The 22,402-nt window shown below is 39.5% G+C and overlaps 1 protein-coding gene across 1 annotated transcript in view; it reads left to right on the top strand.

Annotated features, from left to right (window-relative positions):
- OTC (ornithine transcarbamylase) overlaps positions 1-22,110 on the top strand; it is a 30,379-nt gene extending 8,269 nt beyond the window's left edge. Inside the window, exons 5-11 of the mRNA XM_040530646.1 lie at positions 5,557-5,644; positions 10,984-11,137; positions 17,855-17,977; positions 18,311-18,364; positions 18,474-18,623; positions 19,701-19,838; positions 21,869-22,110. Of these exons, the coding sequence (XP_040386580.1) occupies positions 5,557-5,644; positions 10,984-11,137; positions 17,855-17,977; positions 18,311-18,364; positions 18,474-18,623; positions 19,701-19,838; positions 21,869-21,928 (767 nt within the window). The 3' untranslated portion in view covers positions 21,929-22,110. The remainder of the gene's footprint in view (positions 1-5,556; positions 5,645-10,983; positions 11,138-17,854; positions 17,978-18,310; positions 18,365-18,473; positions 18,624-19,700; positions 19,839-21,868) is intronic.
- Positions 22,111-22,402: the final 292 nt, after the last annotated feature.

Below are 22,402 nucleotides of genomic sequence, written 5' to 3'. Positions count from 1 at the left end.
GAAGGAGAAGCTTCTCATAGGTTAAGGGACAGAAAACTTGTTGAGTATTCACATTTCTTTACAAGATGTAAAGGAGAAGGTAAAAATAATGTAAGGAGGAAGAAGACAGGTCATCTGCAAGCATTTCTAAGTTTGCCTTCATATCGTCTAGCACAGCCCTTTACCTGCTCATCCTGGTCTTTATGTAGACTTGTTCCTTTCTGTTTTCTCTCGATGAAGCAGGGATTATGAATGTGTTTCTAACTTGCGTTCCCTCTTTGTAAGGGCAACCTGCCTTTTAATACTGGAGTTTTTAGGCCATTTTCTTGTTGCCTGCCGTGCTTATAATGGCAGGTAATCGTGAATTCTCTGAATCTGTTTATCCTTCTTGCTTCTGTATTCAGAGGGAAGCACTATTTAGTCCTTGGCTTTGAAAGGCTTATGGAAGAAGGAAGCTCAGGAAAGTTCAGATGAATTAACTTAAGGATGGGAGCTAATGCATATAAAATCATCCACGGGGGATTAAGCTCCAATGAAATAAAACCAAATTGTTTCTGAGTGAGAGTTTCCACAAGGGAGTTTAATGCAGTTTAACTTCTGTGAATTATCTTCACACCTTCAGTTATTTGGTCTTAAGTCCACTAAGCCTATGACTTTGTTTCAAAGGCAGACTCGAGTTTTTTCTGTCTATGGAAACTGTATATTTCAGCTACTTTTTGACATACACAAATTGTCCCTTGTAATTTATAGCTGAAAACAATGTGGGGTCACATGCGTTCCTTATCACTGAATAAGCTAATTTCTTGCCAATTTTCCTATGTCCAGTGGAAGTGTACATTGAAGTGGATTGGAATGTTTGCTTATAAAATAGAGGAGTCATCTTAAATAGCTTTTCCCAAAAGCTGCACCTTCAAGATGTTGAAAGAGGTCACTTGTGGGACAAAGTTCTGGTGATCAGATTGATCTGAACAAACTTTGCAACTTTCAGGAACAATTAGATAAAAATCAATGTGTTTCAGTTTAAAGGAGTAGAAACTTGGAAAATGCTGGTTGCAATATCTGCTCTATGCAGTGTCTGGAAGATTGCTGCCATATATGAACACTGTGGAAGTCTTTTCAGAAGTCCTGCTGTCTCTATGCCCCTGAAGAACTCCATTCTTGAAAAACAAATAAACGTGAATTTATAATAGAACAGAACAGCTGAAGTTGCTTTTCCAATATACTATGTCTCTAAAATATTTTATTCTTACGGCATTGGGACTGTACTGAATAATGTATAGGTCCCTGTGGCATAATCCATGGTCCCTTTACCCTGTTGAACAAATGTAATCTTGTCCTAACGCATATTTCTGAAACCCATATTATTTTACCATTTTCAGAATAGTAGTGGTCTTGTAAGTTTGATGAAGAACTACAAATAACTTCCATAGGCTATTGGTAAAGTAAATCCAGTTTTACACGACCTACTATATTTATTGCTACCACTGGCTATTATATTGGGAAATGTGACATCTGTGCTATTATACTGGTAAATGTCATTTGTTTGCAGTCAGAATCTCATACCCATTCTGTATAAAATCTTGCATACTTTTTGAAAACAAAAGTATTCCACATGGTCGTATATTATTTGTAAAATAAACATCCTCAGGTATGGCATAAAGCTGAATGCCCTGTTTGTGTTATAGCTTTGTTGTAAAATATTCTGTTTGTCACTAGTACTCTTAAAATAAACAGCTTAAGTTACATTTTAGCTAACAAATTATAAATAAATCCCATCATTTCACAGACACTGAATGCAGACAGTATGTCAGAAGGAAAAAATAGAGTTGGAACAATGCAGGCAGAAAATCCCTGTGTACCTTCTTTCCCTCTGTACTGAAATACAGAAGGTTCTGACAGGTTTATAGAGGTTTGCTGCCACTGGCTTCATCGGAATTACTCCCAGCTCACTCACTCCTCCTACCATGGGGGTGAGGGGAAGATGAAGCCCATGCCTGAAGGCTACTACATACTGTCACAGAAATAATTGCATCACTTCGCATGTTCTAATGTAGTGGGGATGATATTACACGGCAGGAATATACAGTATGCTTTTTCATTAGAGTGGCTAGTGTTATTTAGCTTGGCTACATTACAAAGTGGGCAAGAGCACTCTTTTAGCTCACTCTCCAGTTAGAGGGGTCACTTTAAAAATGATTATCAGGTTGCAGGCTTCTGCTGTAGGAATGCTTCTGTAATTGTTAGCTAGAAACATTCTTTGTTATCAGTCTAAACTGAAAGATACTTGGTAGATTGTACATCCTGCAGAGAGGCAGGCATCCTGGCAGGGAGGAAACTAACAAATCCAAATCTAGATGTCTTGAAATATAAAACAGGATCCTTCCTTTGAGTTTGAGAAGATGGGGGTATATGGCTCCTGGTGATGGCAAGGCAGCCCCATAAATGTGTATCCAATGTGTGAACAAGAGGATTCTTTTTGGCCCGCTTACCCAATGTAGCAGCGACAGGCTGGAATGGAAATTTAACCCAGGTCTGTACAACCACCAGAACTCGTGCTAAGTAAAAGCATTTGCATAAGTGGAATCAATAATACCACAGCCTGAGGCATAAAACTGTCCATTATTTAAAAACTAACAGTAGTAAGAAGTTTGGTAATGAGATAATAATGTATTCTGTCTCTCCACTATGAACATTTACTGTGGTTTGTTGAAGATACCGAGATCCATATAAACACTTAGCAAGTGGCTTTGGATATAACCAGATTGCAACAACAAAGAGGATTAGATCTTCCAGTTTAACATAGCACTCCGGAGTGTGCTTTTTTGCTGAATATCTTCAAAAGTTTTTTTTTGTTTTTGTTTTTGTTTTTTCCTGCCAGTAGTCTGGATGAAAGAATCTAAAGCATGGATACTTCCCCTGCAACTACACAGCAGCTAGAGCACAGAGCTCCTATATTTACAGATGGAAAGTTTTGGATGGAAATATGTTCCCAGGCCCTGCACAGATGGCCAGTTCATGAGCAGAAACCCAACACATTAGGACTCTGCTATGTACACAGACTCCAGGTGGTGGATCTGACTAGGCTGCCTGACGCCTGGCAATTCTGAATAAATGGTCAGATTCCTCTTTATCTACTTGGGCATCACTTACAGAAAACAGAACGTGTCCATGGGAGCCTGCCTGGACTGTGAAACATCTACCAAAGTGTAGTTCCTCATTTAGAAGCCTGAAGTGCAGAGCTGTTACATTGTGTGGAACTTCCTGGAAAAATCACTGACATAATCATATATAACTTTGAACAAACAAACAAGAAATCTGTCAGGAAAAGTTACTACATATGACTTTTCATCCAAGAGATCTTGACTTAAAAATCAGCATTGAATAAACAGTCTGTAATGTCTAGGCACCAGTTTGCATGCATGTTCCCATAAATACAGTGTTTGTGGCTATGCAGAGAGGAGGTGAAAGGATCTGGGGAAACCTAAACATTTTTCCTGCCTTAATACAAAAAGGCTACTGAATAACTAAGAAAGAAGGGTGAAGCAACAAACATATTGATAATGTTTCTCTAATAGCAAATAGTAACAGTAGAATAAGTGATGCTTCCTTCTTAAAAGTTTGCTGGGTCTGAATCCAGTCTCACTGTGATTTGGAGCAATTCTTAATAACGACAAAGGGAAAGTAAAATCAGGCCCATTAGCAAAAGTGAATATACACTGGATGGATGGAGCAGAGAGTTGCCCTGCAGGTGGGATCTGGAGCATCATTGCTTTTAATACTACTTTTAGGGAAATTGAGGCAGTCAAAAGGCAAGGTTTCATTTTGAAGTCTAAAGACTGGCTGAACTGATCCGAATTGGAGGACCTCACCTCAACCCTGCTTCCCGCATGGGACGGAATTTAATAAGGGCTTCTCTGTGCTAGGGGCCCAGCTGTGGGGCCCACGCCTGCAGCCTGAACCTCATTGCTTGGTTTTAGCTGTGAAAGGTTTCAGTGTTCATTCCCGGTTTGATCATTTTTGAAGAGTAGCTGTGGGGTCAATTTTTTAATCTTTGACGTGCCTTTACAAACATCGTGTTGAGGCTGCAGTCCTGACGATGTCTGCAGTGCCATCTAATGGCTACAACCAGCCCAAGCAGCTTTTAATCTTTTTGCTTCTTAATTTATTTATTTATTTTAATAACAGTAGAAAATGTTAGCACTTCCAAGAGATCACATTATAGTAGAGAAGGGGGTCTGTGCTCTTCTGTGCTGTGTGCAGCCTTTCTCTTCACAACAATAAAAATAATCTGGGCTTTTGTCTAGCTTTTTGTCACCGTAGAGGCTCACTCCTCTGAGGGGTTGTCTCAACAAGGTTGGTGTGTCCACATCAGGATTCTCCAGAATTTCCTCCATCATGGGTATTAGAGACAAGGCAAGACCTCCCTGACAGTTTCTCTACTAGCAGGGAGTTGTTTTTACGTGGAAAATCATTCCCACTGCACAGTAAATGTCTTATGGGGCTACCTACAGACCAGTTCAAATCCTCTGCTTCATACTTTCCCAGTGGTAGGACGCTGTGTCCTGTGCTAGGCCTGTGCTAAACCATTTGTGAAAGTTTATAAAACAACCCCCCTCAGAGCCCATCCTCCCCATGGACGATGGCCATCATGGCCATAATGGACTTTACACAGAGATTCAGTGTAAGGAGTCTTTGCACTTAAACCAGGTGAAGGCAGGGAGGCTTAAGCATGGTGAAAAAAAAAGCAGTTTCCTTCTATGTTTGTGTCAGCAGATTGCTTGTGATAGCTTTCTTCTGGTGGTGCAATGGAAATAAGGCACGATGGAACCTGAGATTTACCCTTAGTGTGAAATTTGTCAGTCTAAAATAGTGTCCAGTTTCCCAAAGTGTTTTATATTCTTAAATGGTGCTCAAGTCTTTCCCTGATTTCCTGTTTGGGAATGTATTTCATTCTTCAGACCTAATCCATCTGGTTCTTTGGCTCACCTTGTAAATTCATTACTATTGCAGGGTGCAGAGATACTGACAGTGCCCGAGATCTTTCCTTCTGTCCCTGTCACATCACCGTTTTTAAGACACTTGGTTATTTGTGACCAAGCTTAAGTTTATAATGGTATATGAGGAGACTTAAGGTCTTCTATCTGAGTGAATATCCTTGCAACTTCTTGCAAGGATGTGGACTTAGACCTAATGACTCAGATGGTCCTTTCTAGTTCTATGATGCAAAGTCTCTTGAAGTAGACGTCGTAGAAATTCAGCATGATGAATGGGTTACTTAACTCTTAACAGGAAGCCACATATTTCAACAATATGTAGCCTTGCAGCTTGAATGACTGATCCTGTGAAAACAGATCAGATCTCATGCCCAGGAATTTTAGCAAAGCATCATATTTGAGGAGTTTTATTCTAACACACTTATTTGCATCTTGTGGTGCCCAACTTTAAGCATTTCAAACATTTGGATGCCCTGCTGACTTTTCGTTTCATTGCTGTGAATACCTTTTGCATGAAATCTTGGTTGTAAGTATGAGGTGCTGGTGTTTAATTTCTTTTTTTTTGTATTTGTCCTCATTGTAGGATTTGCTCTCCTTGGAGGACATCCTTCTTTCCTTACAACACAAGACATTCATCTGGGCACTAACGAGAGTCTCACAGATACAGCAAGGTTGGTAAGATGTCACTTGACTGATCACTATATATCTGGTAGATCACAGAATCATAGAATCATTTATGTTGGAAAGGACCTCTAAGATCATCTAGTCCAACCTTTAACCTAGCACTGCCAAATTCCACCATTAATGTTTAAGGAAGTAGTTGATCAGGCTGAAACCTGTCTTGCAGGTTTTTCAAAGTTAATAAGTTAATATTTTCTTTATGGAAAATGTCAGAAGGCACTCCAAATTCTTAAGTATTTACAGGTCAGCTCACAGAAACTATAGTTCTGTACACGATCAGTCCAACCATTCTAGCTCTCCAAAACATCTCACAACAAGAAATAATTTTATTGAATTTTGGTTGTGGAGTGATAACGAGAGTGACAGTCACACAAACAGAAACATATTACAAACTTTCATAGGACAGCTCCACTGATAAAGGCACATATATTCAGATAAGACTAGAACCTTCTTGTTCTGTTGCTTCTCATGGAGATAGAAGTACAGCTGACTGGTAAACCGAAAAAACAAAATCAGAAAGCAAAGACTTTATTTATCCTAGTTATAGTAGCTGCTGGTGAACCTTAGTTTACCTGCAGGGGAGCACTGAAGGCCACTCTGATCCCCCTCTTTCAGCAGCACCGATCTTGGCCAACACTTTGCAGCACATTTTTGATGCCATGTGCCTTCCTCCACTACCATACTCACTGTCAGGACTGCTTGGAGGCTGGGCTATGGCATCACTCTCTTACCAGCACCCGCGGAAGATCTTAATCATGCTAAGTCCCACATGCATACAGGAATGGGTAGCTAGCAGTCTATCCCCATTGCCCTAGCAGGAAAGAACTTAGCTCAAAGTAGGCAGAACATGAGGTTACCTTCTGCAGATGCCCTTGCGGTTTTTCAGAGCCCTCCATGTATTAAAGACTCACCCAGCCTCAGTATTGTGCTTCTTTCTAGGACGCCCTTTTGCAGCCTGGGGTTGATTCTCTCAGGCTCAGCTGTTGAAATGTTAGTAGCATCTGAAAGATCCTTTTTGTTCTGGTGAAAGATATGCAGTGTCAAGTTTGTCAGGCTCAAGTCAAAATGCCATCAGCCAGCGGAGGTTCCATTGCCCCGCTGTATATTACAGTTTTCACGGTCTAGTGGGAGAGACTGAGAACTGTGTGGCTGTTCTCTATATGAGAAAACCCAAGGAAAATGTAAGAAAAATATGAAACATTAGAACGTTTAAAATTTTCATTTCCTGCCTTTAACTGCTGAAGTGGAGGACAGATGGGTGTTGATAGTAGAAAGTCAAAATTTCAGTCTCTTGAGGCGTGAAAATGCTGACTTCCTGCTAGGTATATAACTGCCAATATCACAAGAAGCTGCAGCTATAGCATTTCGATGTTTCAGTGAAACTGTCCTTGCTTTAGTAACTATGAGTTTAAATGATTCAAAAATTGTGGAAACTCATGAGCCTACAAAGGGACCAAATTAATCTGAGATTTAACAGTCAAGTCTGAGGTATATTAGGTCACTGCATCCACCTGGCCAGTTCAGTAGAGCTCCTGCACTGCCAGGGGATTCAAACACGTCCCCTCAAAAGAAATTCTTCATACATCATGGCACATTGCCCCAGTTTAATTACTATGTCATGTTAAATGTGAATGGAAGACATATCAAAGATAGTTCCCCCTAAGTGGTGGAAGTATTATTCTCCAAGGATTTCCCCTCTTCTTCGTTTCAACCTCCAGGAAGGAGAAGGATGTGGTCAGGGCCCTTATAGAGTGATCCTCTGCAACAACCTCTCCAAGCACCATCCCACCAGACACGCAGGGCCATTGTCTGGAACTTCTCTGTCGTTCACGCACCAGCCCTACAGCAAATCCAGTCCTGTTCTAATCCACAAAAGGACATGTCTTCTGTAGACCATTTTTTTTTCTTCTTCCCAAATAGGGTGATAAAGGGCCGTTAGATCTTTGGTTTGCAGTATATTGAATGACCTTTGCTTGCACAAGCAAAATGGAAAAGGAAAGATGGACAGACTACAAGAAATAAGGCAAAAGGTGGAAAGAAGCAAATCTTCCAGCCATTCCAGAGGAGTCCCCATTTGGTAGAGAAAGCTCCCACTTCCTGTGCAAGCTCTCACCCCACCTTTTCTCTGTCACTGCTCCCCTATTCCAGGTCAAATTGCTATTCAAGACCCTGACCTGGGGATTTTTCTGCTCTGCTGAGTCACAGCACTTGCCTATGACAGTGGAGAGAAGGCTTTCCCAAGTCACTATGGAGCCCCAAGTGCTCTGCTTCAGTCCTGCTCTCATTAGTGGAATTATTATTGACTTTGCATAATCAGGACTGAGTAGTTTACCCAAAAGAACAACATGATTATAAATTCCTTGGCATATCTTGTGAATGAAGGATGACATGCCAACCTCATTCAGTTAACGTGAGAATAAAAAAACAATGCTTGTAGTAAACCCAGAGGGTATTTAAAATATTTACAGCTTTGTGTCTAGGGCTCTGAAGGCCTTAGAAATACTTAAGATTGAGACTTAAAGCAAAGGGGACACCGAGTTATAAAAGTCCATGTTTTTTATTATAATTGCTGAAGGTAAGGGTTGAAAGCATTTCTGCTGTGAACATATTTTTAGTGACTTATTGCTTGGTTATAATACAGTTCTTCCATGCTTCACAACACATTTACATTTACACTGACACAGTAGCAAAAAGTTACTACCCATTAAGGAGCTCTAAGCCTTTCAGTGTTTAGCATGTCTGATACACTACGTGAAATGAAATATAAGTATTGCGTCTGTATTTTCCAGTGTAGAAAAGTTCCGTTGTGCACCGCTATAACTCAGTAGCCATAACATTCAGTGGCAGTAATAAAGAGCTCCTAGGACGATTCTACAAGTCCATTGGCATTATCAGGGGATGAATCTCTCCATCTATGGTGGATGGGTTTACTTCTTACTAAGAACAAGTCTACAACATGCCTCTTTACTAGTATCAATGACAATGAAGTAGTCTTATCAGGAAATTAAACCTTTTGAATTGATACATACTTTCAAAAAATACATAGAATACTCCAAACTCTGGATAAGAATATTTTACCCCCAAAGTACACAAATGCTCTAAAATCACAACGTTGGGTTAAAAAGTTCAGAGATAACATCAAAAGGCATATTTTTATTTGTGTTTATTTTTGAATTCCATAGGGGATACAGCTGAGCAAAACTTCACAGCTTTTCTAGGTAGAAATAAACTTATTTTGGAAAGATTCATAAGTAGCATTCCAATGTACTCATATATTTACAAGCTCTGGGATTTTGAAGGTTAAGTTTATAGGCTCACAATCTTAAACAAAAACAAACGAACAAACAAACAAAAACTTTTAGCTGGTGATAGCATAGGAACCTTGATAATTCCATCAAATGCAAAATCACCTGATAAACCTATGCTTACTCCCCCTCACCTTCCAAAACTTCATCTTCACTAAAGACTCTTTTCTAACCAGATCTTTTTTACTATGCAATTCCAGACTTATATGGTTTCCTTTACATTGTTTTGCTTACAAGAGACTTCATTTCCTCAGAAGAGGTCTAGATTTTTGGCTGAATTAAATTTGGTTTTGATTTCATGAAAGATTATCCCAGTTTCCACTTGGACTTCCTCCTATAAGATATGATATCTAGAAATGCTGGAAAAAGAACTGTCTGATGTCTTCCTGGTAAGAGCCCAATAATTCTAGTACCTACTTTCAACAGGGTAAAGATGGAAATGCAGCAGTATTCACTAGTTTGTCATTGATTATGTCTGATTTTCCTCTACTGCCATATCCTGTAAAGGAACCATCTTCTTGAAATGCTTTATCTGTCATGTGAGGTAGGAGTCAGCTGACCTAATATCCTATAAAATGTCCAAGATAAATGGGCAATTTTTCAATGTGATTGCCTTTTTTCCTTGTCTGAAGTGGAACTAGGTATTTCTTGTTTAGGGTGGACACCTATTAGATGGCTAACAACAGAGGTCATGCATCATATCTCTGATGGCTAGTTCAGAACAGGTTTTCTGAAGTCACATACTTCAAGCTGGAATTAAAAAAAAAAAAAAAAAAAAAAAAACCAAACAGACAAACAAAATAATAGAAATCATGAGCCAGGAAGAAATAGTCACACGGTATTCCAATGGCTTACAATCAGTAAATAGTTTGTTCGGTTCCTCCTTTACACTTGTGGCTGCTATCAGCAGCCTTTCCTTCAGAGAGAGCTCTACTGGGAATCTTGTAACATTTTATAAGAGTTTTGCTTGTGTAAGGAATGTCTGATGTCAGTAGAAAAAAAATTGTTACTGACTTCATCAGGAAATTTGTCTGTGTAAAGGCCATGTGATTAACAGCTATATTTCCACCTGAGGAGGTATCAGAATCCTTTCTGGCTAATCAGAAAGAAATACTGCAACAGTTTTTCATAGTCTTCTCTCTAGTCTCTTCTTTTTTTTGTTGTTTTAAGGTCCTATTAAAGATAACATTAAAGGACACAAAATGCTACTTCAAAGTCATGCTTCAGGGCTTGATTAAAACAGAAATGCAGAGCCACAATCCATGTTTAATTTATCTAAAGAATTCAGAGCACACAGAGTATGCTATGCTAATCCACCATGCTAATCTCTGAGTCTTTCACACTTTGGCAAATGAGGCTAAAGCCGGAGTGGCACAGTGAATCCTGCATGCCCCTATCCATATAATGAGTTTCCAACTTGGACATTACTTTAGTGCTGATATCATGAGTGTCAATATACAGATATATAGATAGGAGGAAGAACAGGCTGGTATTGTTGGCCTCCTGTTCCCATGTTTGTTAAAATCAGTAAACGACTGTGGTGATCTAAGACAGATCTGTAGTCCTAATCCTCACAAAGGTCAAGATACCATACAGAGGCACTGTAATATCCAGTCAATACTACATTTGTTCTTCGATGAAAGACTCAAGAAATCTTATCTCCTCCAAAGTTATCGAATTCTTCAAGTATTACATTGTTGTGCAATTTCTTATCTTAGTTCATGTATTAACATAACCTAACATTTATTGATGCTCTATCTGTAGCTACAATCAAAAGCTGAAGAGAAACAGCAGTAGTTTTCATTTACTTGCTATAGTCTGTTAATAAGTAAAACTGCTTGCTTATTAGCAGCTTGTTAAATATCTGCATTTAAGTGCTTTATGCAGGCATCATACATTATTCAGACAGCTGAAAAAAATTGATTCATTACCACTTCTCATTAATATTTATGCACTGCACATTGAAGGGTGCAAAAGGGATGTATTTATTATGTTTGACTTGGATATCTTCTGCTGTCCCCTAGGGTGCTGTCCAGTATGACAAATGCAATCTTGGCTCGAGTTTATAAGCATAATGATCTGGACCTAATGACGAAAGAAGCCACAATCCCAGTAATCAATGGATTGTCCGATTTATATCATCCTCTACAGATTTTAGCTGATTACCTAACTCTTCAGGTAACAATATAATCCCTGCTTAATAATATTGGGAAAGGTTCAAAACTGTTTAGTCCTAGGTTTTTCTAAGTGGTAATTACATGACACTCGTTATTTAAAGAGATCTTTTTTCAGGAATATAATTAAGAATCTTTTTAATTTAAAACAATTACGTAGTCCTACCCGCTGTAGTGGTACTGAAGTTAAGCATAAAATTAAGTACTTCATTGGAATTAGGCTGCGATTTAAAAAATGTGCAGGGAGGGTTACATACTAAGGTAAAGGTGAGATGTTGGCTTAACCAACGCTAATGGAAGTTTTGCTACTGACTTTGAAAGACTCAGTAGTTCACTCTTGATGCTGCCCTAACCCATGAACAATGTAAGAGGAGTCATTATCCATATATTGGGAAATTGCTTCAAGTTTACTTTGAAAAGCCAGTTAATGCTACCAGTGCAAATCCCCAATGTTCAGGCTCATAAACCTATTTGAACTTTGCTCACATCAAAGAACAGTTAACAAAGATCATATTTTGTAGCTCTAATCTAATGAAATATTTAGTTTGACAACTGGATGACATTTTACACATAGAATGCCAGATGTTTATCTGTGAACAGAAGGACTATGCTGTTTTACAATCAATTGAGGAACTAGCTTATTAAAAAATATTGGTGTACTGCAGGGCTGGTTGACAACGCTGATGAACTCTTCTGACCTTGTTTGCTTTCTGAATGAATAAAAATCACACTGCTTGAAAAAAGGAGGGTTAGAATAATTTCCTGATTCATTCAGCTGTGTTTCAAACTACAGGATGTTTGGTATATGGAAAAGATCTAGTGAGAGAAATAACAAATTATTCATGCCTTAAACTTTAAATACTGAACCATTCATATGTTTAGTGAAAATACTTTTTTGTTACTTTGATCACTATTTTTCTTACAATTTCCAATACTAAGATTGAAGAGACTAGCAAAAAAAAATAAGAAAAGTGAAATTGAGATTAAAATGCTTTGCATACCTCAGGATATGCTACATGTGGGAGGTTACTTTGAGCCAGCTACACTGAGCTGTTAAAATTATGTAAGATGGTAAGTCATAATGAGAACGTCATCAAACACTATACATCATCTTTTTATTTAAACACTGTGCAGCTGTAAAACTGATGTATATTATTACTGTGTTTTGGGGGGGGGGGGGGTTCTGTCTTCCAAACACCTTGGTTATTAGCATTTTAACAATTGAGAATAGCAAGTTTCACCAGTAATCATGACTCCTAGTCTCCATAACTGTTGGCATCTCTGCCAAAAAATCTTGTTTCATCCTGCATAGTTCATGCCACTGACTGCGGCACCAAACATCGGTGTTGTTGCTCTGTACTCCATCCCTAGTCACTGAAGGGAGGCTGCTGAGCATCTCAGTTATCCTCTAGAGTTGTGTCTCTTTCTCCACTGATTTCAGGAGAAACCTGTTGAGATTGGCAGAATGAGTAGATGCCCTGTTGATCATCCTTAGCTTCTCCTTTATCGTGTCCCTGAATAGGGCAGCCATGGTAGAACATGTCCAAACAGGGTGGGCTTTCCCTTGGTTTGAATACCCAGGACAGCAGCAGCAGCAGTCGCTGCCCTTGTTACATCAAGCACTGGGGAGGGAGGGGGTTTTTGGAGTGAGTGTCCCTGCCCATTTGACATGATGAGGAAACAGGACTGTAACAGCTGATGCTCGTGCAAAAGAAACATCCAATATGGAGTGGTATTGTGATAAACCGAGCACCCACTGAGATCTCCAGGAGTGACTTTGCTTTTGGACAGCCATGGAAGCATTTTAAAATTTACAACGCTTTCCCAGTCAACCTGATAGCAGAGCACTGTTTCCTCCAACCATTCCCATCTCTCCCCTGGCCTTTCCAGCATGTTCTTTAGCTCAGAGTTTGTCAGGAGATCTCTAGAGGGCAGCTGGATGGTTGCCCACTTTGCGGAGGGCATGCTGCACTTTACACTCTTGCTTTCTTACCCAGGAGGCAGGGGGTGGGCAGGGAGGGAGCTCCCCGCAGCGCACTGCAGGTGTTGGCACTGTGTGCTCTTTTCCTTTCTGCCCTTCTGCTGCCTTTGTTCTTTTCCGCACTGTATGCTGAGGTGAAGAAGGCTGGTCTTACAGCACCTAATAAAACAGCGTTTCACTCGTATAATGAATTTTACCAGTTCACAGAAGTAGCATTAACACTTGAAGAAGTGGGAGCCACAGGGTCTAGTTGTTACCACAATCAAATTTCTCATGGGATTCTCTGCAGGGTAAGAAGATGTTATCTGAGCACTCCCTGCAAGAAGATTGATATGGGGATGTTGAATAGCACCACTGACTCTTTAAATCAGTTAGAAGTTCATATATAACATTCAGACTGCTTTTCTGCGATGCAAAAGCAATTTATTTGATTTATGCATGCATGCAAAATACAATAGTGACACAGACTGATAGCCTTATATTTACATATAACTACAGAATTTATGCGGCTGATTTCTCCTAAAAATGTCTCTTCCTTATCTCTGTAAATACTTTCCTGCCTGTATTTGGCCTCTCCCTGCTGTCAGTACACACCCAAAATGTACTTTTTTTCTCTTCTTTATTCTCCCCTGGTGTTTGCCACTGGAGCTCTACACACATACTGGCTCTCTTCATGTTTAGCACATCTTTATTCCTCCATTTTCTAAATCCTGTTAATTTTTCCAGATTCTTTCTTGAATCCTCTTCAAGCACTTCCTCTGCCTAGTTTCCTGGTTTGTTTTGTCAGGTTGTCTTCCTGCTTATGGCTTCTGATTCCTTTTTCACAGGTGCATTTTAGTGGTGTGTTTGTTTTTTGGTATATTCTAGCCCATTCCCCAGACAATGCAGCAGGTTTATTACTGGGGCTGTCTCCTTCTCATTCTGTATTGAGGGTGCTCTTGTCAGGATACAAACTGTCATGAGTATTGGGGTGAGATCCTTCAGGTTCAACATCCTCTTGCCCAGTGCCTTCTTCCTGAGCAACCTGGAGCCCCTCATGGGTTTTCCATCTACGTGGGCTCTCCCCTTTAATGCTGTGGTCAGTATTGATGTCCTCTATTATGCCAACAGGTTTGTTTTTCTTACCATACCTGTTGCATTCTTTCTAAAAAATTCATTTGTGCTGAGTTTTCTCCCGACTTATAACCCACTCGAAATGGTTGTAAACATTTTGCAAGCTGATTTGGAGAGCATGGGGATTTGGCCTTTAAAGACTACAAGTTGGTGTGCTGCTGCTGTGCACATGGAGAGCCATTTTACGTCCCTCTCTGTGCTGAAGAGGCACAACAGCCACGTCCTGAGCCCACCCACCGCCTCTCAGTCTCCTGGGCAGAAGCTGTGGCTCTCAATTTCTGTTCTGCGAAGCTTGGCTGGCGGGCAGCATCACACAATTTGTATTCTGGGGACAGACCAGGTATTGACATTGATTCAATTGATATTAATGCCACTGGCCAAATCAGCTAGTTTGTAGCTGACTGCAGGATGGCCAGACTGGTAATTAGAGTGGATCCATATGCCACTAGCTTTTATGTCACTGGTCTGAAGGGAAATTTCTTTTTCAGAAAGAAATGGTTGGCATAAAGAAATGTTTAGCATAACAAATGCATCAGGGGTTCCTTTTCAAATAGCGCAACAAATAACAGCATCGCCCTGTTTGGAGAGCTGCTGTGTATTCTCAATCTTTCCTCAAAGTGTAACCAAAAGGGCTCAAATTATTATAATCTTCAAATTCATCACCACCATCATCAACATTATTCTAACAATTAGAAATCCCAGCTAAGATCCAGACTGATCCTCTGGAACACACTGTTTCAATGACCATGCCAAACACCAAGGTAGGAGTAAAATAACTGGTGCAGCACATGCCTTCCAAGATTGCCCTGGTTTTTATTTACCAGATCACGCTGTCTCCCAAAGGACTAAAGCTTTGACTATCCTCTGCTTTCCATTTAAAATTTTGACAGAATATTGATTCATCATTCAAAAGCTTGCTTTAAGTGAGGGCTGTTATGACCGTTGAGGCTGAATGTTTCAGAAGGAACTTATAATGGTGTCAGAGTTTCTGCCTCGCTGGAAGCAGTTCCACGTAGAGTCAGACATGAAAGCCCCTAATTAATTAATTAGTTAGTCGTCTCTAAAAATACAACAGCGCTATACTGTTGAGCATGCTTATTTTTTCCCGGTGGTTTGGTGCACTGATACACTGCAACCACGGAGAAGAACAGAATGAAACATAGCAGAAGAAGCATGAGGGTGAGAAAGTTGACTGTAAAATTGGCATTAATTATTTAGCAGGGATTTTTCGTGAGAATAGCAAAACCGAGTTTTGTTTCACTGAAACAGCAGTCAGCTTGCCAAAGAGTCACTCGTAAGGGAGAAGGACTCTAGATTTTCTAAATATTGTTTTGTGGTTTTACCAGAAGTCTAAATATTTTGAAGTCAGGTCCCAAATATAAAGAGAAACTGCAGAACAGCCAATCAAGTAAAATGCCTACATTAATATAACAGAGTTTGGAAAAACTGGGGAGTGATACAAGGGGAAAAGTATCTTCAGAGGGCCAGGTGAAAATATTCTGGTTTAACCTTGATAATTACAGTCATAAGAAAACACTTTTTGCAGGTTTTCCTCTGAGTAGTTGGTCAAGCATGTGCTATAAAATAGAAAAACAAAATGCATTTTCATATACAGTAGTTTTTGTATTGCGTTAATTGGTTATGACTGATGCAATCCTCTCATCTTTCTCACATTCTTGGACGCTGAGGATGTATCAATACAGAATGCCCTACAGCATGTGTGCGCTGAGGGTAAGCACTACAGCCACAGTCATGTGAGCTGGCTTTAAGTGAAGAGGTAGGAACTGCAGCAGTAGTGTACCAGCAGCAGCACAAAGCTTAGCACACGACGTAAAATAGGCTCCACTGGCATGCACACAGCTTGATTCTGCCTTGACTATGACTTCTTCCATTAGCTGAACGTCTTCATTAAGATTAGCTCAGCTATGTCCACTCTATACAGCAGTCACGGCAGAGGTGGCTTTGCAATTTGCAGTGCAGATTATGAGGGTTATTATACAGACATCTCCAGTATTTTGTATTTTATCCATAACAGCTAGTAGCTAGGGAAAACAGAGAAAGGTATTTAATATGCATTGTGCTTCTTTTAGTGCAGAGTAGCAGCTGGTAATAAGGTGGAGGTTATTTAACATAGCAGTGTATTTGTGACTCACTAGTCAGTGCTTTGAGCATTACAGGCTGTGATGTCTATTTTTAAATAGTGGGATCAAAAGAACTGAGGGTTGTCTCATTTGCTCCTAGCTGTGGGTTTGTGTCTCAGCTATTGCTAACCCCTAGCTGGAAACGACTCCTTAAAGAAATGCCTCAGTTTGGCCTTCTCCTAGGAACATCATTGCTAGGAGATGTGGAAGGATTTTGAACAATGCTTAGAGACTTGCAGAGCTGTTCTACTAAAATAACTTCCATGTCCACAAGGTCCTGCTTTGCTCTCCCATAAATGCCCTCGCATCACAGCTCTGCCCATGAGCCTATAGTTGTCTACAAATCAAAAAGCTATAGTTTCATGATATGATAATTTTAGCTTTTAAACTGTAGGCAGCCTAGGACTCTTAGATTTAGATTTCAACTGCATTTTAATATCATTCAGATGCTACTATTTTTGACTCAAAATCGTGCTCACTAGCAGAAATGACAGTACGTTTGTTCTGCAACAACTTTGCAATTATTTGTTTAGGAAAAGCTGCTGCCAGGAGAGGGGGGTGCAGTTCCAGCCCTTCTCCTGTTCAGCCTTTTGGCATCTTTGCTGAGCCTGTCTGCGAGGTATCCTGTCAGTACAGCTCTGCAATGTGGGTGCTTATCCTCTCTGACAAGCATTGAACCATGTCATACAAAGTGTTGAAACACTGTCTGGCTTCCAGCTAATACAAGGCAATAGCATCAAGGCCCAGTTTTGAACTAAGATTAAAAGGCTTTCCATCGTGCCGTCAGCCTTTCGAGTCATGAGGTGGAGTAGTACAGAGCAGGCATATAGAAGTACTTGGTTATATCTTTACACATTTTCTGGTCTCAACTCAAGTACCTATAAACATGCCTATTTAAAACAAGCCTTGCTGACGGGCTTCAAATTGTCATGATTTGGAAACGTGTGCTGCTGGTCCTCTTGTTCCTCCTTAGACCTTATCTGTTGGTGTCTAAGGGCCAGAGTAGCTGCACATGTACAGGCTGTGAGTGCAATCAGGTAAAGCTACAGTTAGCACTGTAGTGCTCTTCCAGGTTATGGTAATCCACACTCTAATAAAACCACTGCATTCTTTGGCTCTGCACATGAGAGCAAGCCCTGTAGGCCACAGCTGCTTTTAAAGAATTGCTCTTTGCAATTCTTAGACTGGTTAAAATGCACTCTAAGAGCATGGTCACTGCAGGGAACGTTGTGTGGAGACAGAGAAGCTGGAGCAAGCCTGAATATAGGGATATTTTCCCAATTTGGGGGAAGGCTGGAAGGAGTGCTATCTCTGGCATCAGAACTGTCTCCATACAGCTATAATCCCACGTTGACAGCAGCTAGTATTTGAAGGCAGCCAGTCTTTGTTTGCACCAGACCAATCTAACCAACCACCCCTCCCTATGTCATCATCTTGCTCCATTCTCCGGGAGCGTAACCCCAGGGCTGTGTGATTCATTTGGCAGGAGCACTACGGTGGTCTGAACGGACTCACCATCACCTGGATCGGGGATGGAAACAACGTCCTCCACTCCATCATGACGAGCGCTGCAAAGCTAGGAATGCATCTCCGTATTGCAACGCCCAGGGTAAGAAAGCTGTGGGCATGGAGAAAGGAGGGCAAACCTTTGATTTTACAAGATACAAGAATCAATTTAGAACAAAGAATTAAATGATGTATCGTTATTTCATTCTGTAACTGTTGAAATACATTTTCCTTACCTTATTGGAATACTTTCTACCAGTTTATCCCCAAAATAAACTTTCAACAAAATCAAAGTAATGTCCTGAAGCTTTACAGTGCTGAATAACGTGGCATTTCCAAAGGAAAATGGTTCAGTCAGTATTTTTCTAAGCAGAGTTAATAATCATTAAAGATCTTATGTATGTTCCATCATGTTATCTATCATCTCTTTTGGCAGGGCTTTGAACCAGATCTGAGAATAACGAAAATAACTGAACAATACTCCAAAGAGGTATGAGCCCAAGGAACAACCTATCATAGTAGTTTGAATAGTTTATTTTTGCTATAAATGAAGTTGAAGTTTTGTGATTTCCTGATCTTCCTTATTTTATTCACATTAGTATGGTACCAAGTTGCTTCTCACAACAGATCCGTTGGAGGCTGCAAATGGTGCCAATGTCTTAGTTACAGATACATGGATAAGCATGGGGCGAGAAGAGGAAAAGGAAAGAAGACTAAAGGCATTTCGAGGTTATCAGATTACAATGCAGGTAAAAATTCAGATTTCATTTTCGGCTGATCCTTTTACAGATTGCATTTGTAAGAATCAACATCAATAAAGCATGGGTTTGGTGTGTTTTTGAGTGGAGCTATGGAAAAAAAATGCAAACCTTACTCCAGCTTGAAAACTCACAAAAATAACAAGGTTTGGGTTAATATGTACACTTCACATGGCTTGGCCTCTCTCAGAGCCTCCCAATGAGATCTAAATCCAGAACATAACCAGTGCAGGAGAGCTAATCCTTTACTTTTTTATATATATAAAAAAAAACTATTCCTAACCTTGAATTTCTTTTTTTTTGCCATCAGAAGAGATCCCTTACATTTTATTTAAAATGAGCAGCTCACAGATTAACTATTAAAGTTCATAGTCTGGGCATAATCTGGGGCAATTTTGTGTCTATCTGTCAATGTATAAAGCACAGAATAAATGTCTTTAAAAATCATCTAGTTGAAGTGCATATCAGAATAAAGACAGACATAATGTGAAGTCATAAACCATTAATTGTTCAAGATAAAAAGGACATTTTCCTTGCTGATAGAATTACTGATTTAATTGACTGTATTTTAAAGTAAGTTCATAAAATACTATTAATGGGTATGTCTCCGAATTGGCTTAAAGCTTCGTTGTTTATTGATATTAGATCAATATATTATGAGTGACGATATCAAAAGGAAAAAAAAAATCACAGCTTTTAAATCATGGTTTAATGTGTTCTTGTTGAAATTATCAATAGTATTATATTATTGTGTGACATTCAAATACAGATTGCAGTTTACCGATCCACTAAGTCACTAGAGTTTTTACTTCCTTCTAAAGCCAGAGAAATAGAAGTAAAAAATGGATTTTGTGAAAGCAGCACCGAACTCTTGCTGACTTGAATGGGGATATTCCCACCGTATTCACTGATGTGCAATTCTTTTGATGTCAGTGGAATTCTTCTGAGTTCATCATCAAAGTCACTAGAATGGGAGCTAATGTAAAATTTGCTAACCTTTTTACCAGTTAAAGATTTCATTAATGTAATAGCATATATCTTGATTTTTTTATTCTTTTTGATCTACAGACTGTGAAATCTGCTGCTCCCAACTGGACATTTTTACATTGTTTACCCAGAAAACCTGAAGAAGTTGATGATGAAGTATTTTATTCTCCAAGATCATTGGTTTTCCAGGAGGCAGAAAACAGAAAATGGACAATTATGGTAAAAAAAATAATAATAAAGGAAGATAACATGATTTAGAGGTTAGGTCACCTTCTGTCCTGCCTTACTGTACAGGCTTGGATTCAGTATGGTCTCTCAATAAATCATAAATATTAATACACGTTTCAAATGCACCCTGCTGCACATCACGGTTTTGACTGTAGGCAACATATATTTGTAGCTTAAATACTTCTGGACACAAATGTGACCTATTTTGATAATAGTCTGCAGTTGCTTGACACAGTTTTTGTCACTAAGTGAAACCTAAAGTATAAACTGTAATTTTATTTTATTTTTTTTATTTAAATCACTAGGTTTACAGTAATGATTAACTTCGCTGCTCCATTTTAAAACATGTTAAATGCTGAGGTCCCAGGGAGTGGTCTTACAAACTACAATTTCCCAAACACTTAAAGCAGATGGTGCTAGATATTCTGCATTTTTTTCTCAAGAAAAGCTGCCGTTGAAACCAATGGGAACTTTCCCTGAGAAAGCACCGCAAGAGCAAAACTTTGAAGGACCCTGAAAAGTTATGGTGTGTGTGATACTATGTGATCCATGGGAACCATGAGAGGACGCTTGGCACTTAATGTAAACCATAACTCCTCTCAGCATTCCTAGAATTTCAGAAAATTGCTGCCAAATCTCAGTAGCCTATTATTTATTGGTGGCTTTAGAACCATCATGTTGACAAAAGATAGCGAAAACTTTGAGATGAAAAACAAAACAGAAATGGCATTAACATAGCTCTCAGATGAACTCTAGATGTGCTTTAAATTAGTAAGTGGCTGAGTATTGTATGTACGAAAACATGAGATTTTGGACACAGTGAAAATTATTAACATATTTGTATTAAATTCAGTGCACAGTTTAGGCCTTAAACTTCTGAAAAGTGCTCATATTTTTTATTTTATTTTTACAATGTTTAATGACTCTAAAACAAACAAATAAAAAACACCTTTACTTTGGGTTCAAACTATACATTTTGTTTGGGTAAGAAAAGTGTCATACTAGTATTTTATCAAGCTAAAGAATAAAGAATGCATGGCCTTTTTTTATACCTTATTTTCTAACCCTTTCAGCTCAGCTAGCAAACTGAAAAATAAATTATTTGCTCAGCTGTAATTCCGAACAGGGCTGAGCATAGCTCTGAAATGGGCAGCAGTGGGGGGCTGCACAGCTGCGTGTTCAGTCCCCACCGTGTGCCTGGGTCTACCTGCCACACTGAGCGGTGCTGTGGGGAAAGGAAAGACAGGCAGCCAGAGCACAGCCCCTGTAAATCCTGGGCCAGAAGAACAATGCACAGTCAGACATTGCTGGGAAACCACGACAGTGTGAACCAGGTAATACCTTCTCAAAACTGAGCAAGCACAGGGGCTCGTTGTGCGTGCAGGTGCGGGGAGGACAGCAAAGCTGCTTCAGCACTATTTTATTTAGCTGACATTCCCGTTTCTCAGTTCATGGCCATACCAAGGGTTTGTTGGAGCGTGTATCAAATACTAGGGGGGAAGCAGGAGGGGTACATGACACACGATTAACCTCAGTGAGTATTTTCCGTGTTTTACCACAGAAAGTATAGCTAAGCTGGGATAAATTTTGAAGCCCTTATTCAAGTATGACTGTTGCTGATGCTAATGGCAGTTCTACTGAAATCTGCAAGCAAGCCCACCTGCCGTTTTGGTACCTACAGCATTTCCTAGGAGCAGCTGAGGATACAGTATAACACACCAAAAAGGCCTCAGCTTTTGGTCTAAATGTGCTTTCTCTGAATTTCTGCTAGGCTGTCCATTAATATATTTTGTCTGCACTGAAAAAACCTATCAGCTGTGATACAGAACATCCTAAGTGATTTTCAGCTCTTTCCTGATTCATCATCAGAAATTCTAGCAAATAAATCTAAGCGTGCACTTTTTGTCAGGCCAATAACTCTCAACACAAGACTTAAAGCTAGAAAATATTTTCCCCTTATTTATTTTTATGGAGTATCTGTTTCCAATGTGATTGGATTTTTTCTTTTCTTCCTCCTCTAGGCTGTCATGGTTTCCCTGCTGACGGATTACTCACCACAGCTACAAAAACCTACATTTTGATGCTTGGATTCCAGCCAAAAGAAAAAATGGCAGAATATTCTGGTCCACAAATACGTCTACCTTCTTCAGAAAGGATTGAGGCAATGAATGATTCTTTAATAAAACTGTGTGGTTAGCTCTGCTGAAGTATGTAATATTGCATTACATTTGTGAAAATGTTTGAGACAATAAACGCCATTCCAAAAGCTGCTTCTCGTCTAGAGCCTCTAAGCTGTGTACCTTTTCTAATGATCAGCATCACTGAAAAATTTCCAATGCTGTTCTTTAATGATTGGCTCTACCAGCATCAGAGGCATATTACAGTCTGTTTTTTTTTTTTTCATTCTTTCTTTCTTTTTCTATTTACTTTGTAGCTCTGTTAGAACTAGCATTGTGTAGTATGACAGACATAAACTTCTCTCAAAACTGATCCACTTAATTGCTGATCTCAGGGAGGGTGAGCAGACCAGCGATGCTTTACTGTTGGCCTTGGTT

Source organism: Cygnus olor, chromosome 1, assembly GCF_009769625.2.
Source record: "Cygnus olor isolate bCygOlo1 chromosome 1, bCygOlo1.pri.v2, whole genome shotgun sequence".
Classification (NCBI taxonomy): Eukaryota; Metazoa; Chordata; class Aves; order Anseriformes; family Anatidae; genus Cygnus; species Cygnus olor.
This window is presented reverse-complemented; position numbering and strand designations above follow the sequence as displayed.